The sequence below is a fragment of the Phocoena sinus genome, chromosome 7 (assembly GCF_008692025.1).
Source record: "Phocoena sinus isolate mPhoSin1 chromosome 7, mPhoSin1.pri, whole genome shotgun sequence".
In the NCBI taxonomy this organism is placed as follows: domain Eukaryota; kingdom Metazoa; phylum Chordata; class Mammalia; order Artiodactyla; family Phocoenidae; genus Phocoena; species Phocoena sinus.
Genome location: NC_045769.1, coordinates 100781247 through 100798033, shown reverse-complemented (window position 1 = coordinate 100798033; position 16787 = coordinate 100781247). Strand labels below are relative to the sequence as shown.

Here is a 16787-nt window from a genome sequence, read left to right as displayed (position 1 = left end):
TATTTTAACTTCTTCATATGCTGTCTGATGCATTCTGGCACTTTACAAGTACTTGCTGAATAAAAGTATAAATGAAAAGATGAAACCAAAGTTCTGAGATTTGAGACAGGCACAGCCTGAAGGCTGGCATGGAGTTCTGAAGTCATATATTTTATTGCCAAATTCCCACAGGACAACAACCCAGTAGATAGTCCTACTTACTCATTTTCAGATCCTGTTTTGAATGGACCAAGGACAGGACTAAGATCTCAGGTTTTAGTGCATCTAATTTCAAGATGAACAAAATCTCAAAACATTAAAAAGTAAAGAAACTTTGATCAATATTTGTACATATCTGGAGATGCGTTTTGTTCACAGATTTCTAGATTGCTTATACTTTCTCTGTTTTTCAGAGAATTTTGGTGTGTGTGTGTGTTTTAAGGATGGAAGAGTGGCCACATTAAAAGTGATCATGAGCAAAAATCCAATGCTTTGAAAAATGTTTGAACACAGTGTACAGAAAATAAAAATTACACATCCAATGATGCATCTCGGATCAAAATATGTTTCTAAGTGTAGAAGTAAAAGATCTCTTGTTGGAAGCCATGATAACAACCTCACAACCTTTGGACTTTACTTCAAACATCTGTAATTTCTCTGCTTGCTTTATATCTACCAGGGCAACTCTGGGCTGGGGAATAAGTTTCACTCCATTTTACATGTAATAGCATAGACTATCTTGTATAGTTACATAGTTATAAGACTTGTAAGCTATTTTCTAATGATAGCATATTACGTTTGATCTGGACTCTAGGTAAATAGTTCCAATACCAATCAGAATATGGTAGCTGACTATACAGTAAATTCAAAATAAATATCAAGGGACTTGACTAGTATGTACCTCAATTAATTTTCCATCCACCTTCAGCAGAAATATAATCACAGGAAAGGTAATTTAACAAAGCAGGAAAGAATAATCATTTTACTTCACAGAAATAATTCTTTCTTTCTGTGCCACCATGATCTCCATTATATTCACTTAGTAGAAGAGAAACACTGATTATGAATATGAAACCATTGTGGAATTTTGACAAGGGCAACATGGCAATATACTTTAAATTGAACTCATGTTTCACTTTTAATTTTATAAGGGCAGCAATAAAACTAGTAATTTCATTCATTTTCAAAAGAGCTGAAAATCTAGGAAATAAAGTGTTTTTATTTGGGACATTAGACCTCAGGCACCTCTCCTTGGATTGGCAGAGATTTTATCTTACTCAGCAAGTTCAATATGAATTTTATGTATCTGTTTATAAGTTGGAAACATATTGGTATCAGTAAAAGTTTAATGATGCATGTGCTTTTCACCTGATTATACACTGTTCATTCAAATTTCTTACAGTAAATTCTGTTTAACTTTTACAGCTTCTAAATAATGGAAATATTGCAGTGCTTAAAAATAGCATGCTTTAATTTACTGTCTATTCATCATGTGAGGTGAACTAATTGTTTTCAGACAATGTCCTAATCAGATACAGCAGTGAAATGTAATGAAAAAATTGTACTGGGTTGATTGGGTGACAGAATTGTGGATTGGGGGCATGCTATTTTCTACAGTATTTGTAATGAATAATGGCATTTAAAATTGTTCCAAGTGAAATCATCAGCTCTCATAAGCAACACTTTGTATTGCTGGATAGAAAAAGTGAATGAATTCACCCATATATATACATTTTCATTTAACACAGTTTTGGAAGATAACAGGGCAATTGCTTATGCTTATAAGTCTGAACCACTTAACATGACTGAAACTCTGCTTATCCCATATTAGAGGGGGAAAAGGCGGCCATGTATTTGACAAAAAACTTTCTCTTGACTGCAACTTAACATTGTAAGATATAGGATATTATGGTTCCAAATATGGGAATTCAGGAGTTAGAAGTCTACAAAAAGAATTCTATGGGGGAAAAGGGGAGAGGGAAATATCTGAAGTGATCTGAAGTGGTCTGCTGTAAAAAAAGATTTGCATCGTTGTTTGATTCAGAAACTACGTAAACTGATATCAATACTGCATACTTCACACTCTACTCAGAAGGAAATTTATTTTAGCTATAAGAATTTTTGGAAGAGCCAGTTTTAATTTTTATTATTATCTTTAATGGAATATATAAAAGTAGATAAACCGTACTCATAAATTTTGCTTTCACATATTCATATAGAAAGTATCTGGAAATATATATATATATATGGGTTTAGAAATATTTTACTTTTGATTCAGGAATTCCAGTTCTGTTAACCACAACTAAAGAAATAATTCATAATAAAAATAATCTTTATGTATAGTGACATCTATAGTTGCAGTAAATTGCCACTAAATTAAACATTGAACAACAATGGTTAACTATGTACATCCAGTCAACTAAATATTAATATTCAACAGAATTGCATTTCAAAGTTGTTTAGCACTATGGGAAAATTATGCTTTAAAATTTAAATTCAAATAGGATAAAATACTGTACTTAACATAAAATTATAATCATGTTTAAAAGTAGACTGGAGGAACACACAATTTTTTCCTATTTTTTATTTTTTGGAATTATTTTAACAAGCATAAGTCTTGTAAATGAGGGGAAAAAAACCACTAAAATATTTGTAAGGCCAACCATCAATCTATATATTGAAAATATCCTGAAACACTAATTTTGTAGCCTGGTCTCTAATTAATGTTTTTTGTTTACCTACTGATTGTGTAAGAGAGAAAAATGTTTGCAAAAATTTACTAATTTCATTTAGTAAGATACATCAAACAGATGAATATATTTGCAGTCAATGGGGAAGCTCTCTAATATAGCTAAGCATCAAGTACTGCAAAGGTGGTCTTCCTGACGGCTGCCAAGCTCTCTGTTCCTGTCATTTCTCACTCCCTGGGCACATCAATTTAGGTGGAGTCCTCTGGTGTATCAAGGGAAGGAAGAGGGGGTAAAAAGTCATCACTGGTGCTATGCACTACTGTTTAGACGGTAAATTAGTACACCGTTTTTGGAGGGCCAGTTTCACATTCCATATCAAAACCTAAACAAATACATATATGTACACATATGCTTTGCCTAGGTAACTTTTGACATCTAGAAATATATATTTGTGGTAAGAACATTTATCTCTGGATCATTTTTGGTATCAAAACTAGAAATAAATATGATGATGAAAATGAATTCATTTAAATACAGTATAATATATTTACTAGACAGGATGTTGAATAGCTATTAAAATCACATTTACAAATAATATTAAATATTAAGAATGCAATTAAATGATGTGAGAAAATGCTCAGAAATTACTCTTTAAATGTTACAAATCAATATATATGCTTTGATTGCACACTTTAAGAAAAAGTGATATATTTTTAATGTAAAAAGAAATTGGAAATATATACAACAATTGATTTGCAGTGTGCAAGTCTGGGGTGATGAGATTATGTTTGATTTTATATACTCTTTTTCTTACTTTTTGGCTACAACCACCAGGGAAGTCCCTGATTTTATATAATCTTTTGTTTAGTTTACTCAGTTTAGAATTTTACAAATTTTTATAGTGTATATATATATATATATCAATAGGGTAATCATAAAAAAATCATAAAAGAGCTTTTTTGTTAGCTATTTAAAAATTGAGGCAAAGAGGTTCAAAATTGTGTGTATGTACAAACTTAAGAATAAATTGTATTTACCTAAGCACTGACCTCTGATTCATTAACAAAGTAAGTTAATTTTAGCCACATTGCCAAAATATCTGTAAATAATCATGCAGTCATGTTTATTTATCAGTGAGGCAAACCACAAATTCTCTGAACTGTAGCCAGAATAGATCAAAACATTTTCTACTTCAATGGAAGCTTTGCTATAATCTCCATGTGGAAGAGGAACAAAGTAAACACATCTGCTCTATGAAGTTGTTCTTCTGAACATTTCAGAAATAATGAATTAGACTGCATTTCAGACTGGTTTGATTGGGAGACAGAAGGTATTTCTTCCCAAGGCTTTTAAAGAAACTTTTGTTATGTGCATAAATATCTCAATTTCTACATGCCAACATCTTCATCTCCTACCTCTGCTCTGCCAACCCCACACTTTTTAAAAGACAACATTTCTGTTCTTATTTTGTTGAATAATCTCAGAATTATACATATATATATAGATGTATTATACATCTTTCTCTACCTTTCACTATATCTTATAAATAGTCACAATTTGTATGTAATTTTGACTACCTGGGTTTTTATACAGCTTCTTGAATATAAATACTGATATGTAAAAATGCAATAAGATGTCACCACAGTCAATTGTGAGATTTGGAAAGTTTTATTTATTCTTTTGGCAGAAATATTTCCCCAGTATTTATTTGTTTTTTTTGTTTGTTTGTTTTTGCGGTAGCCGGGCCTCTCACTGTTGTGGCCTCTCCCCTTGCGGAGCACAGGCTCCGGACGCACAGGCTCAGTGGCCATGGCTCACGGGCCCAGCCGCTCCGCGGCATGTGGGATCCTCCCAGACTGGGGCACGAACCCGTGTCCCCTGCATCGGCAGGCGGACTCTCAACCACTGCGCCACCAGGGAAGCCCCTCCCCAGTATTTATGATAACAAAGTTTATAATTAGCTAGCAAAAGTTAATCAGGTAAAGCAATTTGCTGGTGAAGCTTCCTCCAGTTCACATAAAAACCAAAATATGTTCCCTTAATATCACCTGTCTGATATAATCATTTAATAGTTGAGTACAGAATCACCAAAAATTTTTATTCATATATAAATGCTTTCATTTATTTAAAACATAAATGAGATCACTTTATATATTAGTCTATAACTTATCTTTCCAATTTAATAATATACTATGAAAATTAATCTACATTGCTATTGTGGAGATTATGTATAGACAAATTACTTATTTCAGCTTTGATTAAAATTAAAGTTAAAATCATGACAATCACTTTAATAGTACAGATCTTGGACAAGGGTTGCCTCTTAAGCTACTGACAAAGATTTAAAAAATTCAAGGTACTGAGCTGCCCAATGTAAACATATGGATATGGTAAAATATCCATATATGGATAATGGTAAAAATTGGAGAATATGCACGAGACTTGAAGGTTCTAAGAACATAAAAGTAGTCAGGTTGCTTAGGGATCTTTTACCACATTCATATTTATTCTATACTTAGTAAGTATGAAATTGATTCTTGGCTAGTATGTTTATAACACTCTCAAGAAAGATTCCAATTTATCCACAATGTTTTATCTTTATAAATTAATATTTACCTGTGAGACTAGACTGTTTATTTGATTTTGAAGGAAACTTTATTTCTCACGAATATTTTTATTGTCAATTAGATTCAAATTGACTCATTAACCTTGCCATATTTAAATTACTTATTGTGAATTCACTGATTCTTTTTATAATTAGATAAAACTGTATAAAACTGGTTAACATTCATTTGAAATGTAGAGGAAAAATAACCTTTTATCCTTTTTTTATCAAAAGGTCCATAAAAACATAACACAGATTTTATCTTTGACAACACATAAGAAATCTATTTTATCCTGGTTTTTAAAATCTGCCCTGCATTTCCTCGTGTGGGTATACTACAACTTACTAACCATTCAATTTTTGATGGACATTTAGACTGCTTCAGGTATTTAAAACTTTTATAACACACTGAAAATATTACTTGTACCAAATAGATGATATATATTTGTTGAATGAAAAATCGTCTCTCGATTTTCCTCAGGTCTTGGAAAGGAGGGGTTGGGCACTTTCCATTTATTAAATTCTATATCCCAAGGCCCTCAACTCATAGCACACATGTGTAGCTCACTAAATTTTATTGAGTGTTGAAAATGTTTTGTGTACAGCTTGAATTTATGGCTAAGGGTGGGGATCCTCTTCCTAAAACATCCCTGAGTTGGATATATGGCTGGACTTCACAGGTATTAACTGTAGGTGCAGAATACCACACGAAAAAGACTTTCATGAACATGATGGAATGAAACCAAACTACAGAAAGAAGCCAGCACTTACCTGGATGAGGAACATAGCTATGTGGTTATATTCTCCACGGCCCCCTTGCTTAACAGGAACTGTCATAAAGAATTTGCTGCCATCTCTAGAAAACACGGGCTCCTCATTCTAAAATATAGAAGCATATGCAACAATCTCAAAAGGGCATTTGAAAATTGTACTTCCAACTATTGCTAATACATGCATGGAATAGACCAATAATTGATTTAAGTTTAGTTTGGCAAATTGTCGAATTATTTAAAAAATAAAAGTATAACAGTATGTTTTTTTTTTTTTTTTTTTTTTTTTTTAACAGTATGTTTTAAAGTGAACGCAATGATGCATTGGGCATATGTGTGTGTTTGAGTGATGAGATGGATGGGAAAGTTTCTTGCATACTGGATAGAAATGATTTACAATTAGACTGAAGACACTTTTTAAATTGGTTCAGAAAAGAACTTTCATATCTTCACATATGATATGATTGTGTTTAGAAATTTATCTTTCAAAAATAAAGAAAATGTTAACATCTGCACCAGTTTATCAAAATCATTTTTTTAATTTAGAAAATTTTCTAACATATAATATTTAATACATTTTTCTGAAATCTTTTACTCAACAACTCAAGTTATTGAAGATACATTTCTAATGATGTACACATGAATTTACTATAAATACAAAAATGAAAAGGCTGCAAAATTGGAAGGAATCCATTGAAAATAATTTAATTCAAATTTCCCATCCTCACTGCTCACCCCTTCACAAACACACAAACACAGATGCCCATTTGATGGTTTTTTAATTAAACTCTAGTAGCATGTTAAATCAATACAACTGTTTTTTAAAATTAAATGATGGATGATATACATATAGATTGCTTTCTTTTGCTCCAGGGGAAACATTAAGAAAATCGATCTATGTAACAAAACATCGAGTTCTTTCTTTTAGATTAGTGAGAGTGATTACACATATGGTATAGAGAAAGGCTTTGGTATGGTTTCCTCAGTAGGTCTTCAGAATGGCTCACAACTATTTTTAGATGATCTGACCCTCCACTCTCTTCCTGCTCTCCTCTTCCTTCCTTCTCCTGCTTCCTGCATTTTCCTGCTCCAGTGCCTTTGCACTTTTTTTTACCCTTTGTCTGGCTCTTTCTCATATCTCTCTCTTTTCCTTCCTCCCTCCTTCCCTCCCTCCCTCCTTCCTTCCTTTCTTTTTCCGTGGACCTTATTTCTTTTTAAAAAAAATTTTATTGGAGTATAGTTGATTTACAATGTTGTGTTACTTTCTGCTGTACAGCAAACTGAATCAGTTATACATATACATATATCCACTTTTTTAGATTCTTTTCCCATATAAGCCATTACAGAGTATTGAGTGGAGTTCCCTGTGCTATAAACTAGATCCTTACTAGTTATTTACTTATATATAGTAATGTGTATATGTCAATTCTAATCTCCCAATTTATCCCTCTCCCTTTCCCCCCTGGAAACCATAAGTTCGTTTTCTACATCTGTGACTCTATTTCTGTTTTGTAAATAAGTTCATTTGTATACTTTTTTAGATTCCACGTATAAGCGATATTATGTGATATTTGTCTTTTTCTGACTTCACTCAGTATGACGATCTCTAGGTCCATCCATGTTGCTGCAAAAGGATCTTTCTTGATCTCACCTCTTTCTTATATCTGTTATCAGTGAGGTGTTTCCTGATTACCCCATATAAAGTGTGATCAGGAAAGCCAGGTCATCCAACTGTATCTGAATCCCTCATCCCACTTTTGCCTACTGTCTACTTTTTTCCATACCACCTAATACGATACATATTTTATGTATGCATACATTTATTTGTACATGAATGGATATGTGTATATGTGCATATAGGTAGGTAGGTAGATAGAGAGATAGGAAGTATTCCTCTAGAATGTAAGCTCCATTCTTCACTGCTTTGTCTCCGGCACCCAGGACAGTGACTGTCACATAAATTGTACTTAATAATCATTTATTGAATGAATATGTAAATTAATAACTATTTTAATAATCTCGAGTCTGATTCTAGCTTTATTAGTAATGACATCCCATGATAGAAACATAAAAATATTATTTTCCTTGTCTACTTCATGGACACTCATGAAAATATAAGATGATATGTGTAATAAATTGAAAACTCTGAGGTAATACAATTCAAGGATGGGAAAATTGCATTACAAGGCATATAATAAATACTGACAAGACAATTGACTGAGTGAATCCCATTGTTCAACTATGTTCTATCTCTTGCCCCTGTGGAATATTTCTCTCTTTGCCTTTACACATGGGGTTTCTTCTGTCTGGCCTAACCTTTCAGTCGTCCTTTTTGTGCTAAATCTTACTCATTTTTTACTTAAACTCAGAACAGAAACCATTTCCAAATTTCCTTAGTTAGAGAGTCTCTTCTAGTTAGGAAATCTCTCCTCAGAGATTCTGAATAGTACTCTGTATTCATCTCTATCATGGCTTTCAGTACACTCTATTATATAGTTGACTTCCTTCACTAGGCAAGTAATAATTAAACTAAGTTTGTAATTTTATCTTTTTTAGCTCTATTGCCTAGGACACAGTAGGTGACCTCCTTATAATTGAACAGATGAATGCATGTGTACAATGGGCAAAAATATCTGTTACATATATCACTTTATCCACCACATTTACTCCAAACTATTGGCTTCTCCCTTATTCAACATTTTCCTCCTGTGCTTTGCTCCAAGAATAAATTAGGTATGGGGATACCTGAGCAATGTGCTTTTTATGTTAGTCCCTGTTCCTCCAATTCTGGTACCTTAGAAATAGTTCATTTTAAAGAGTAGATGGGAATTATAATCTCCAATACATTGCTAGGTTTAAAAACTTTCACCATTGAAATGTAACTAGTTATAAACATACAGCTCTATGCAGAGCCTTTCCTGCAATCAAATAAAGAAGTAGAGCCAGTCTAACTGTCTACATTTATGACCTTAAACAAGGCAGTATTTATGGCACACAGGATAATGAGCTGAGGATAACAAAGTCCACCTCTTGGCCAAATGTTTTTTACACTGGTTATTCCAACTATAATTCTCTTGAAAGCTAGAGCAAACATGCCCACTTCTCTCTGCTCTTCTCACTATCCAGAAAACAAGCATATGAGTATTACATTAAATTTCTAATTTTCTTGGAAACTTGCTTCATCTCATTATAGATTCTCATCCTTTAAATTTCATTGAATTCTAAGTATTTCCTGAAATTCCCTTAGAGCTTTTGGAGAAAAAGTTAACCATGACAAACTACTCCCTGCATTTTTTATTGAATAATTGATAACTGGTTTCTTTATTTTAAAAAGTTTCTATTAAATATTCATAAATTTGGGACTTAAAATGTAGATAACATAATCCCAAAAGAGCATGCATTGTGTTGTTGTATGTTAGACTACTATGAATGTCACTAGCAATCAAAATGGTAGCAAAATAGGTTTAATAACACAGGCAGTTTAGAATAAATCCATATCCATTATGTTATTATTTTCAATGATTTTTATTTTAAGTATCTAATTTAATTTTGTAAGAGTCCATTATTGGCTAAATAAACAAGATTTTTTTCCCCAATTTCATTTTGTACATTGACTAAGATTAAATAGTTCATATTGTTACCTATAGATAGATGATAGATGGATGATAGATAGACAGATAGATAATATAGATAGATAGATAGATAGATAGATAGATAGATAGATAGACATGCCTATACTTTGAACAAGCAAAGGTTTAGCCTATTCACAATCCTTCTTACTCTTTTTCTTTATTTGTTCAACAAGTATATATGGATCTCTTCTTATAACCAGACTCCATATTAAGCATTCGTATTAATGGGTAAGAAAAAATGAATAACCTTCCTGCTCTTGTGAATGTAGTAAAAAAGTCACAGAACTAACTGTATGAGTGTTTCATAAAGATTACACTTGACTTTAACTTTTATTGGGGAATGTGATTTGTTTAGTGTGGTTGAGGAGGTGACTTCTTATGCAGGTGATTTAGGCTGAGGTTTGACAAATGAGCAGCCTTCACATAAGAAAGTGGTTGAGAGAACTCTGTTCAGAAGAAAGAGTTCACATAAAGGTCCTGGGTATATGAGGAGGGCTAATGGAAAAAATGGGAGAAAAGATGGTATGACACAGAGCTGAAAAGGCTTTCAACTTAATCCTTTGTAGACCCTTTAAGGATGTTGGTCTTTATCTGTAGAACAAAGGGGAGATAAAAATAGTTTTAGTTGTGAGAGAATATGAGTGTTGTGGGTAGTGACAATGAAATACATATTTTGAAAAGATCACTCAGCCAGTCTGCAGTGTAGAGAACAGATTGTCAGGTTCCTAAGGGGAACTCTCAACTCTAAGGGGTTGAGAGTTCACCAGTTAAGGAGGAAATGCAGCGCCTGTAGTTTAATCCTGTATGGTGTTTGTGAATTGGAGAAAAGTAAATTGACTTGAGATCTTTGAGAGTAAAATCAAAATAACTTGGTGATGAATAATAACATATGCAGATAAGGATAAGACAATGTTTAAAAATCCCCACTAGGTTTATGATTTTGATAGCTGGATGGATAAATACGTCCTTGACTCCTATGATAAGAAGACAGACTGACTGGAAGAGAGAGAAGTTTAGTTTGAACCTGTGGAGTGTGCAGTTACTTTCACAGATTCAGAAGATGCCAAGCATGAATTTGGATATTTCAGAACTCAGAAGAGAGTTGCCTGGGGCTATACACTTGGTGGTGGTAATTGAAACCACAGATGTATACGACACCCAGGGAGAGAATATAAAATAAAAGAGTACTGTAAAGAACAAAACAAATCAAAACAAAACAAGCCAAACAAAATAGTTCCCTTTGCAAAAAGTAGTGATGAAATTAGTAGTAAAATGGGTTCAGCTATATTTGAATAACCTATTTGTGCTTCCTTCTGAAATGTCCAGTATGAAAGCATGTTGTGGAGATGTTTGTTTATTCTTCTGTGATCATCTGGATTCCAGCTTCATGTATATCACAAGCTAGCATTATGAGCTAGGACATATCTAAGGAAAGAAATGTTCACCTGAATAATCTCCACATAACCAAGTTATGTGGAGGTTTCATCAATTTTCTGGGTGATTTGAGCAATGCTGATGGTTTGTAGTTTTAATGGGTCACATCTTTTTCTCCTTCTTCTACACAAACATTTACTTATATAAATGGTCCTGAAAATGGATCCTGGTAGTTATTCTACAATTTATGTCCTATAAAAAACAGAAGTAATCTTTCTACAAATGATGTCATAGAGCCCAAGTTATAAATATTTTAATGAAAAAGACTCATTTATTCAAACATAACAGAGCCTTAAATTCATACTACTGAAATAACTTTTGAGAAAAAGTTATACATAACAAATGAGTGAAAGGATGGGCGTGATGGACAAAATGTGACATAAAGAGACCACCTATACCATACCTGTTTAGATAGCCATGTATCTGATGTCATCTCATATTTCTGAAACAAAACAATTAACTCCATGAAGCATCTAAAGACCAAAGTGAGCACGCATCAATTTAACCTTTTTTACACTGTTATCCTATAGGCACTTTTTTCCTTCCTGCAGCTGGTGAAATACCATGAGAGATCACATTGTCATTATTGATTTAAACTGAATGAATAAGTAGAGAATTGGGATGAAATGATATTCTAATTATAGCCTTTTCTTTGGTGAACTCCTTCAGAATTCTCAGTTGTACTTAACCAGAGACAGAAGATCATTTTCCAGCTCCATTTGATTACTTCATTCAAACTGTTTTGAACCACTAGACACTGTCTCTTTTCACCTCTAGGCATCATCAGGAAACAAATATTAAGTCCTTCCAAAAAACTGGGCAAACAGCCAGGAATAAAATTTAAAAGTGGACATTTGGTCAACATTCGATCCACTCTTACCATAGTCATTTTTTCCCCTTAGGGAAAACAACTAAACATTTGAAATGGCAAAATTTTATGTGTGTTTAAAATAATCTTGCATAGGATCAGAACCAAAATTATATTTCAAAAAGCAAAATTAGACAAATTTCATCTCAAGCTGAATATGTATAGATAAAATAAATTTTAGTAATGCTGTTTACATGTAGTAACTTATGAAATATCTTGTGGTTCTCTGGAAAAAATGACTCTATAATAAAAGTATTAAAATGAAGAAAACTAAATTGTAATATGTTAGAGATTTTACCTCTATGCAAAAGTACTCATTTCAAATTGTAAATAATGATTATTATTTATTTATAGTTTTTTTTTTACCAATTTCCTCTTTTAAAGCCATATTATTATTATATTATAATTAACCATTGTCCATTTTCAGGGCTTTTTTCTTCCAATAGATTTTCTCTATATACAGACATCAGAAAAACATCTAACTAAATCATTCCTTGATTTTCTAGTCACACTTCAGCAATAATCATCCTTGATATCTGTAAAACACAGACACACACAAAAATATATCAGTGCCACTGCTCATTAGTGTCACTAAGTTTTGTTAGACTCCACGAAGGTCCAAAACTTCACATGCAATTATCTGTCTTATTATTTCTACTATTGTAGAAAGTAAAAATTTTAAACTCCATAAATGGAATAGAAATATAACAGAATATCAGTAAGGTATCAATTCAAGAATACAATAGGGTTCCTGTATCTTTTCTATTGAAGCACTTTACCTATATAGATTTTCCCTATATAGAGATGGCAGGCTTTCTCTAACTAGAATACGTATACACATGAACAATTTTTAAATGACTTTGTGATCGTCTCAGTAAGAAACCATCCAGAACAGTTTAACAAATAAATGATGAAATCCTGGTCAGTCTATAAGCCAGCCAGATGAAAAAGGATAATTGAAATAAAATTTCTAATATATGCAAGCTAAAGAGTGATGAATAAAGAGTGTCAGCGAAACCCAATAAGTAAGTGGCTGATGCATCAACTTTGTTTTCATATCTATGCTCATCATTCCAATCACAGATAAATTTTTTCCTCTTTATTGCTATCTTTTACAGGCCATTTAAAAATTATGTTTAAAAATACTGAAGTGTAATTTGCATATAGTGAAATGTACAGATCGTAAGTTTATGTGATGAGTTTTGATAAATGTATTTACATCCCATCAAGATATATGACCTTTACACTTCCAAACACATTTCCTCGTGCCCCTTCACAGTTTCCAGTAAGTCAACTACTCTTCCAAACCTTTTTCCATAGATTAGTTTTGCCTGTTTTAGAAATTCAGATAATGGGAATCATGTATTATGTACTCTTTTGTGTAGGGCTTCTTTCACACCACGTTTCTGAGATTCATTCATATTGTTCAGTGTATCAGCCTTCTGTTTCTTTTTAAATTGCAGAGTGGAATGTCATTGTATTGATATGCCTCATTTTGTTTATTCATTTCTTGTTAATGGACAGTTGGATAGTTTCCAGTTTTTAGCTATTGTGAATAAAGCTTCTCTAAAAAAGACGTGTTTTAAACAAATCCTTTGGTGGAAACAGGTTTTTATTTCTCATGCAAATATCTAGGAATGGAGCTCCTGAGATATATATGCACACACATATATATTTATATATGTGTGTTTAACTTTCTTTGAGACTACAAAATCATTCTTTTAAAGTAAAGTCACACTTCTACCCACAAAGAATGAGATTTGCAATTCTCCACATCCTCATCAGCAGTTAAAACTGTTACCTTTTTTGTTGTTGTTTTAAGTTTATTCATTTTAATGGTATGTAGTGTTACCTCATTATGATTTAATCTATATTTTCCTAATGTCTAACAATTTTGAGTACTTTTTCATGAGTTTGTTACTTCTTTACAAGTTTCTGTTCACACATTTTGACTTTTTCATTGGGTTGTCTTTTATTATTGAAATGTATATATTTCTTCGTCAGATGCACATTTTGAAAAATATTTTCTCCCAGTCTGTGGTTAGCTGTTTGATTTCCTAATAGGGTCTTTGATGAGAAGTTTCTAATTTTAATGATGTCTGATTTATTTTTTTCTTTTATGATAAATGACTACTTTGTCTATTCAATATAGTGAAGTTATATTCCATCTTTTCATCTAGAAGATTGACAGTACTAGCTTTTATTTATTTTTTTTTTGCGTTACGCGGGCCTCTCACTGTTGTGGCCTCTCCCGTTGCAGAGCACAGGCTCTGGACGCGCAGGCTCAGCGGCCATGGCTCACAGGCCCAGTCGCTCTGCGGCATGTGGGATCTTCCCGAACCGGGGCACGAACCCGTGTCCCCTGCATCGGCAGGCGGACTCTCAACCACTGCGCCACCAGGGAAGCCCACAGTACTAGCTTTTAGATTTAAGGCTGTAGTGTGTCTCAGACTAATTTTAGAATATAGTATAAGGAATGTCAACCATCATTGTATTTTCCATCCGGTTATTAATTGTTCCAGTGCCATTTCCCCCTATTGAATTGCTTTGGCACCTATGTTGAAAATCAATTGATCATATAAATATAGATCTATTTCTGGAAACACTATTCAGTTCAACCGATCGATTTGTGTGTTCTTTTGCCTCCATTACAATCTCTAAGTTTCTGTGGCTTTCTGGTTATTCCTGAAATCATGTAGTGCAACTCTTCCAATTATTATCTTATTTTTTTTTTAGGGTATTGATTTACCTGGTCAGGCCTTTTGTAGTTTCATATGCATTTAAAAACTATCTTGTCTGTTTCTACCAAAAAAAAAAAAAAGTCTGCTGAGAGTTTAATTCATATTGTATTGAAACTGTAGTATAATTTGAGTAGAATTGACATCTACAACATGAAGCCTTTCAATTCAGGAATGTGGCTTAACTTCTTCTTTAGGTCTTCTTTAATGCCTTTCAGCAATGTTTTAGTTTTCAGTATTAAGATTTTGCCACTCTTTGTTAAATTTATTCCTATGTACCTAATGTTTTAAAGATTTTAATAGTATTTTTATTTTCCATCATAATATTACCAATCTTGGAAATATATTTTGTTACTTCTTAAATCTTTATTTTGAAACAAGTGCAAACTTACAGAGAAGGTAAAAGACCAGTTCAAGAAACATCTACATATCCTTTAGACATATTCTTCATGTATTTATATTGTGCTCCATTTGCTTTATTATTATATATCTCTCTCCTCTGATTCTAAACTATTTGAGAGGCTGGTAGAAGTCTCTTTTTTCAAAATCAATTAGAAGTTAGAAATTTAGTTTTTTTCTAAACAATTTGACAGCAGTTCTGAAGTACTGTATCCATTTACCTTTAAATAATTCAGTGAGCATTTCTTAAGAAAACTGTAGTATCCTATATATTTACATATTTTTTACAGTAAAATGATAAAAATCAGGAAAGGGAAAAAACAATTGAAGTTGGTGCCTTGGCTTATGAATTGTCATCTATTCTAGTATTTTGGGTAGATTTCTTACATTTTATTTATACAATAATATCATCTACAAATAAAGATAATTTTACTTCTCCCTTACCAATCATCATGATAGTTATTCTTTGAAAGTTACTCTGATTAGAGTCTCTAATAAGTTTGCTTAACAGAGTTAGAATGTGTATCCTTACCTTATTGTCAATCTTTAGGTGAACAAGGATAATGTTTCACTATTGAGTATAATATTTATTGGTTACTTTGTGGGTATCCTTCATCATATTGGGGATATTACTTTCTATTCATTTATGTTGAAAGTCATCATGAATGAATGTTGAGTTTTGTCAGTTGCTTTTTCTTCATCTATTAAGATAATTGCTTATTTATTTTTCTTTTTTTTTTCTGTTGAAACCGTGAATTACTTATTATACTTAGGTTTTTTCCCATGTCTTGGTTATTATAAATAATGCTGCAATGACATTGGGGTTGCAAATATCTCTTCAAGATAGTGATTTTATTTACTTCAGTTATATACCCAGAAGTTGAATTGTTGAATCATATAGTAGTTCTGTTTTAATTTTTTGAGTATCTGCCTCATTGCTTCCCATAGTGGATATACCAATATACATTCCCACCACAAAACACAAGGATTCATTTTTCTCCACCTCCTCACCAACACTTGTTATTTTCTGTCTTTTTGATAACAGCCATTCCAACATGTATGAGGTGATATCTCATTATGGTTTTGATTTGCATTTCCCTAATGATTAGAGATGTTGGGCCCTTTTCATATACCATTGGTTGTTTGAATATTTTCTTTGAAAAATGTCTACTTTAGGTCATTTGCCCACTTTTTAACTGGGTTACTACTTTTGCTATTGAGGTATATGGGTTCTTTATATATTTTGGATATTAACCCCTTATCAGTTTTATTACTTTCCTTTGGTAGTGTCATGTTTACCTGATATTTTGTGATCCTTGCTTCCTTACTTTGGTATCTGGGCGTATGAGTAAGGGTTCTCCTCTTCTAAACTTTACAGGTTTGCTTTTACAGAGACAGCCCTTCATCAGTCAGGTCAGCTTGGGGTCAACTGGTAACATCCTTGGGAAGGTGGAGCTTGCTATTGGGGTCTATATTGGGGCAAAACCACTTCCCAAGCTCTGAGGTGTACGTGTGGGGGTGCCACAGACAGGGACCTGTTAGATAGGACTGGCTTGATTTTCTGCACAAGCATGGTGGTAGGATGGGCTACACTATTTCTCCCATCAGGCTTCCTAGTTGGGTAGGATTGGGTAGTGCAGTAGGAAGCACTATAAATTAGCTTCCTTATGCA

The 16787-nt window shown here is 32.8% G+C and overlaps 1 protein-coding gene across 9 annotated transcripts in view; it reads right to left on the bottom strand.

Moving 5' to 3' along the window:
* Positions 1–16787, bottom strand: part of DPP10 (dipeptidyl peptidase like 10) — a 1311492-nt gene that overhangs the window by 75738 nt on the left and 1218967 nt on the right. For 8 of the 9 annotated variants that reach the window (XM_032638357.1, XM_032638361.1, XM_032638362.1 and 5 more), the window contains 2 exons: positions 11514–11552; positions 6046–6153 (listed from right to left, as the gene is read on the bottom strand). In XM_032638357.1, coding sequence (XP_032494248.1) covers positions 6046–6153; positions 11514–11552 — 147 coding nt within the window. The remainder of the gene's footprint in view (positions 1–6045; positions 6154–11513; positions 11553–16787) is intronic. The other variant, XM_032638358.1, reaches the window with a different exon arrangement.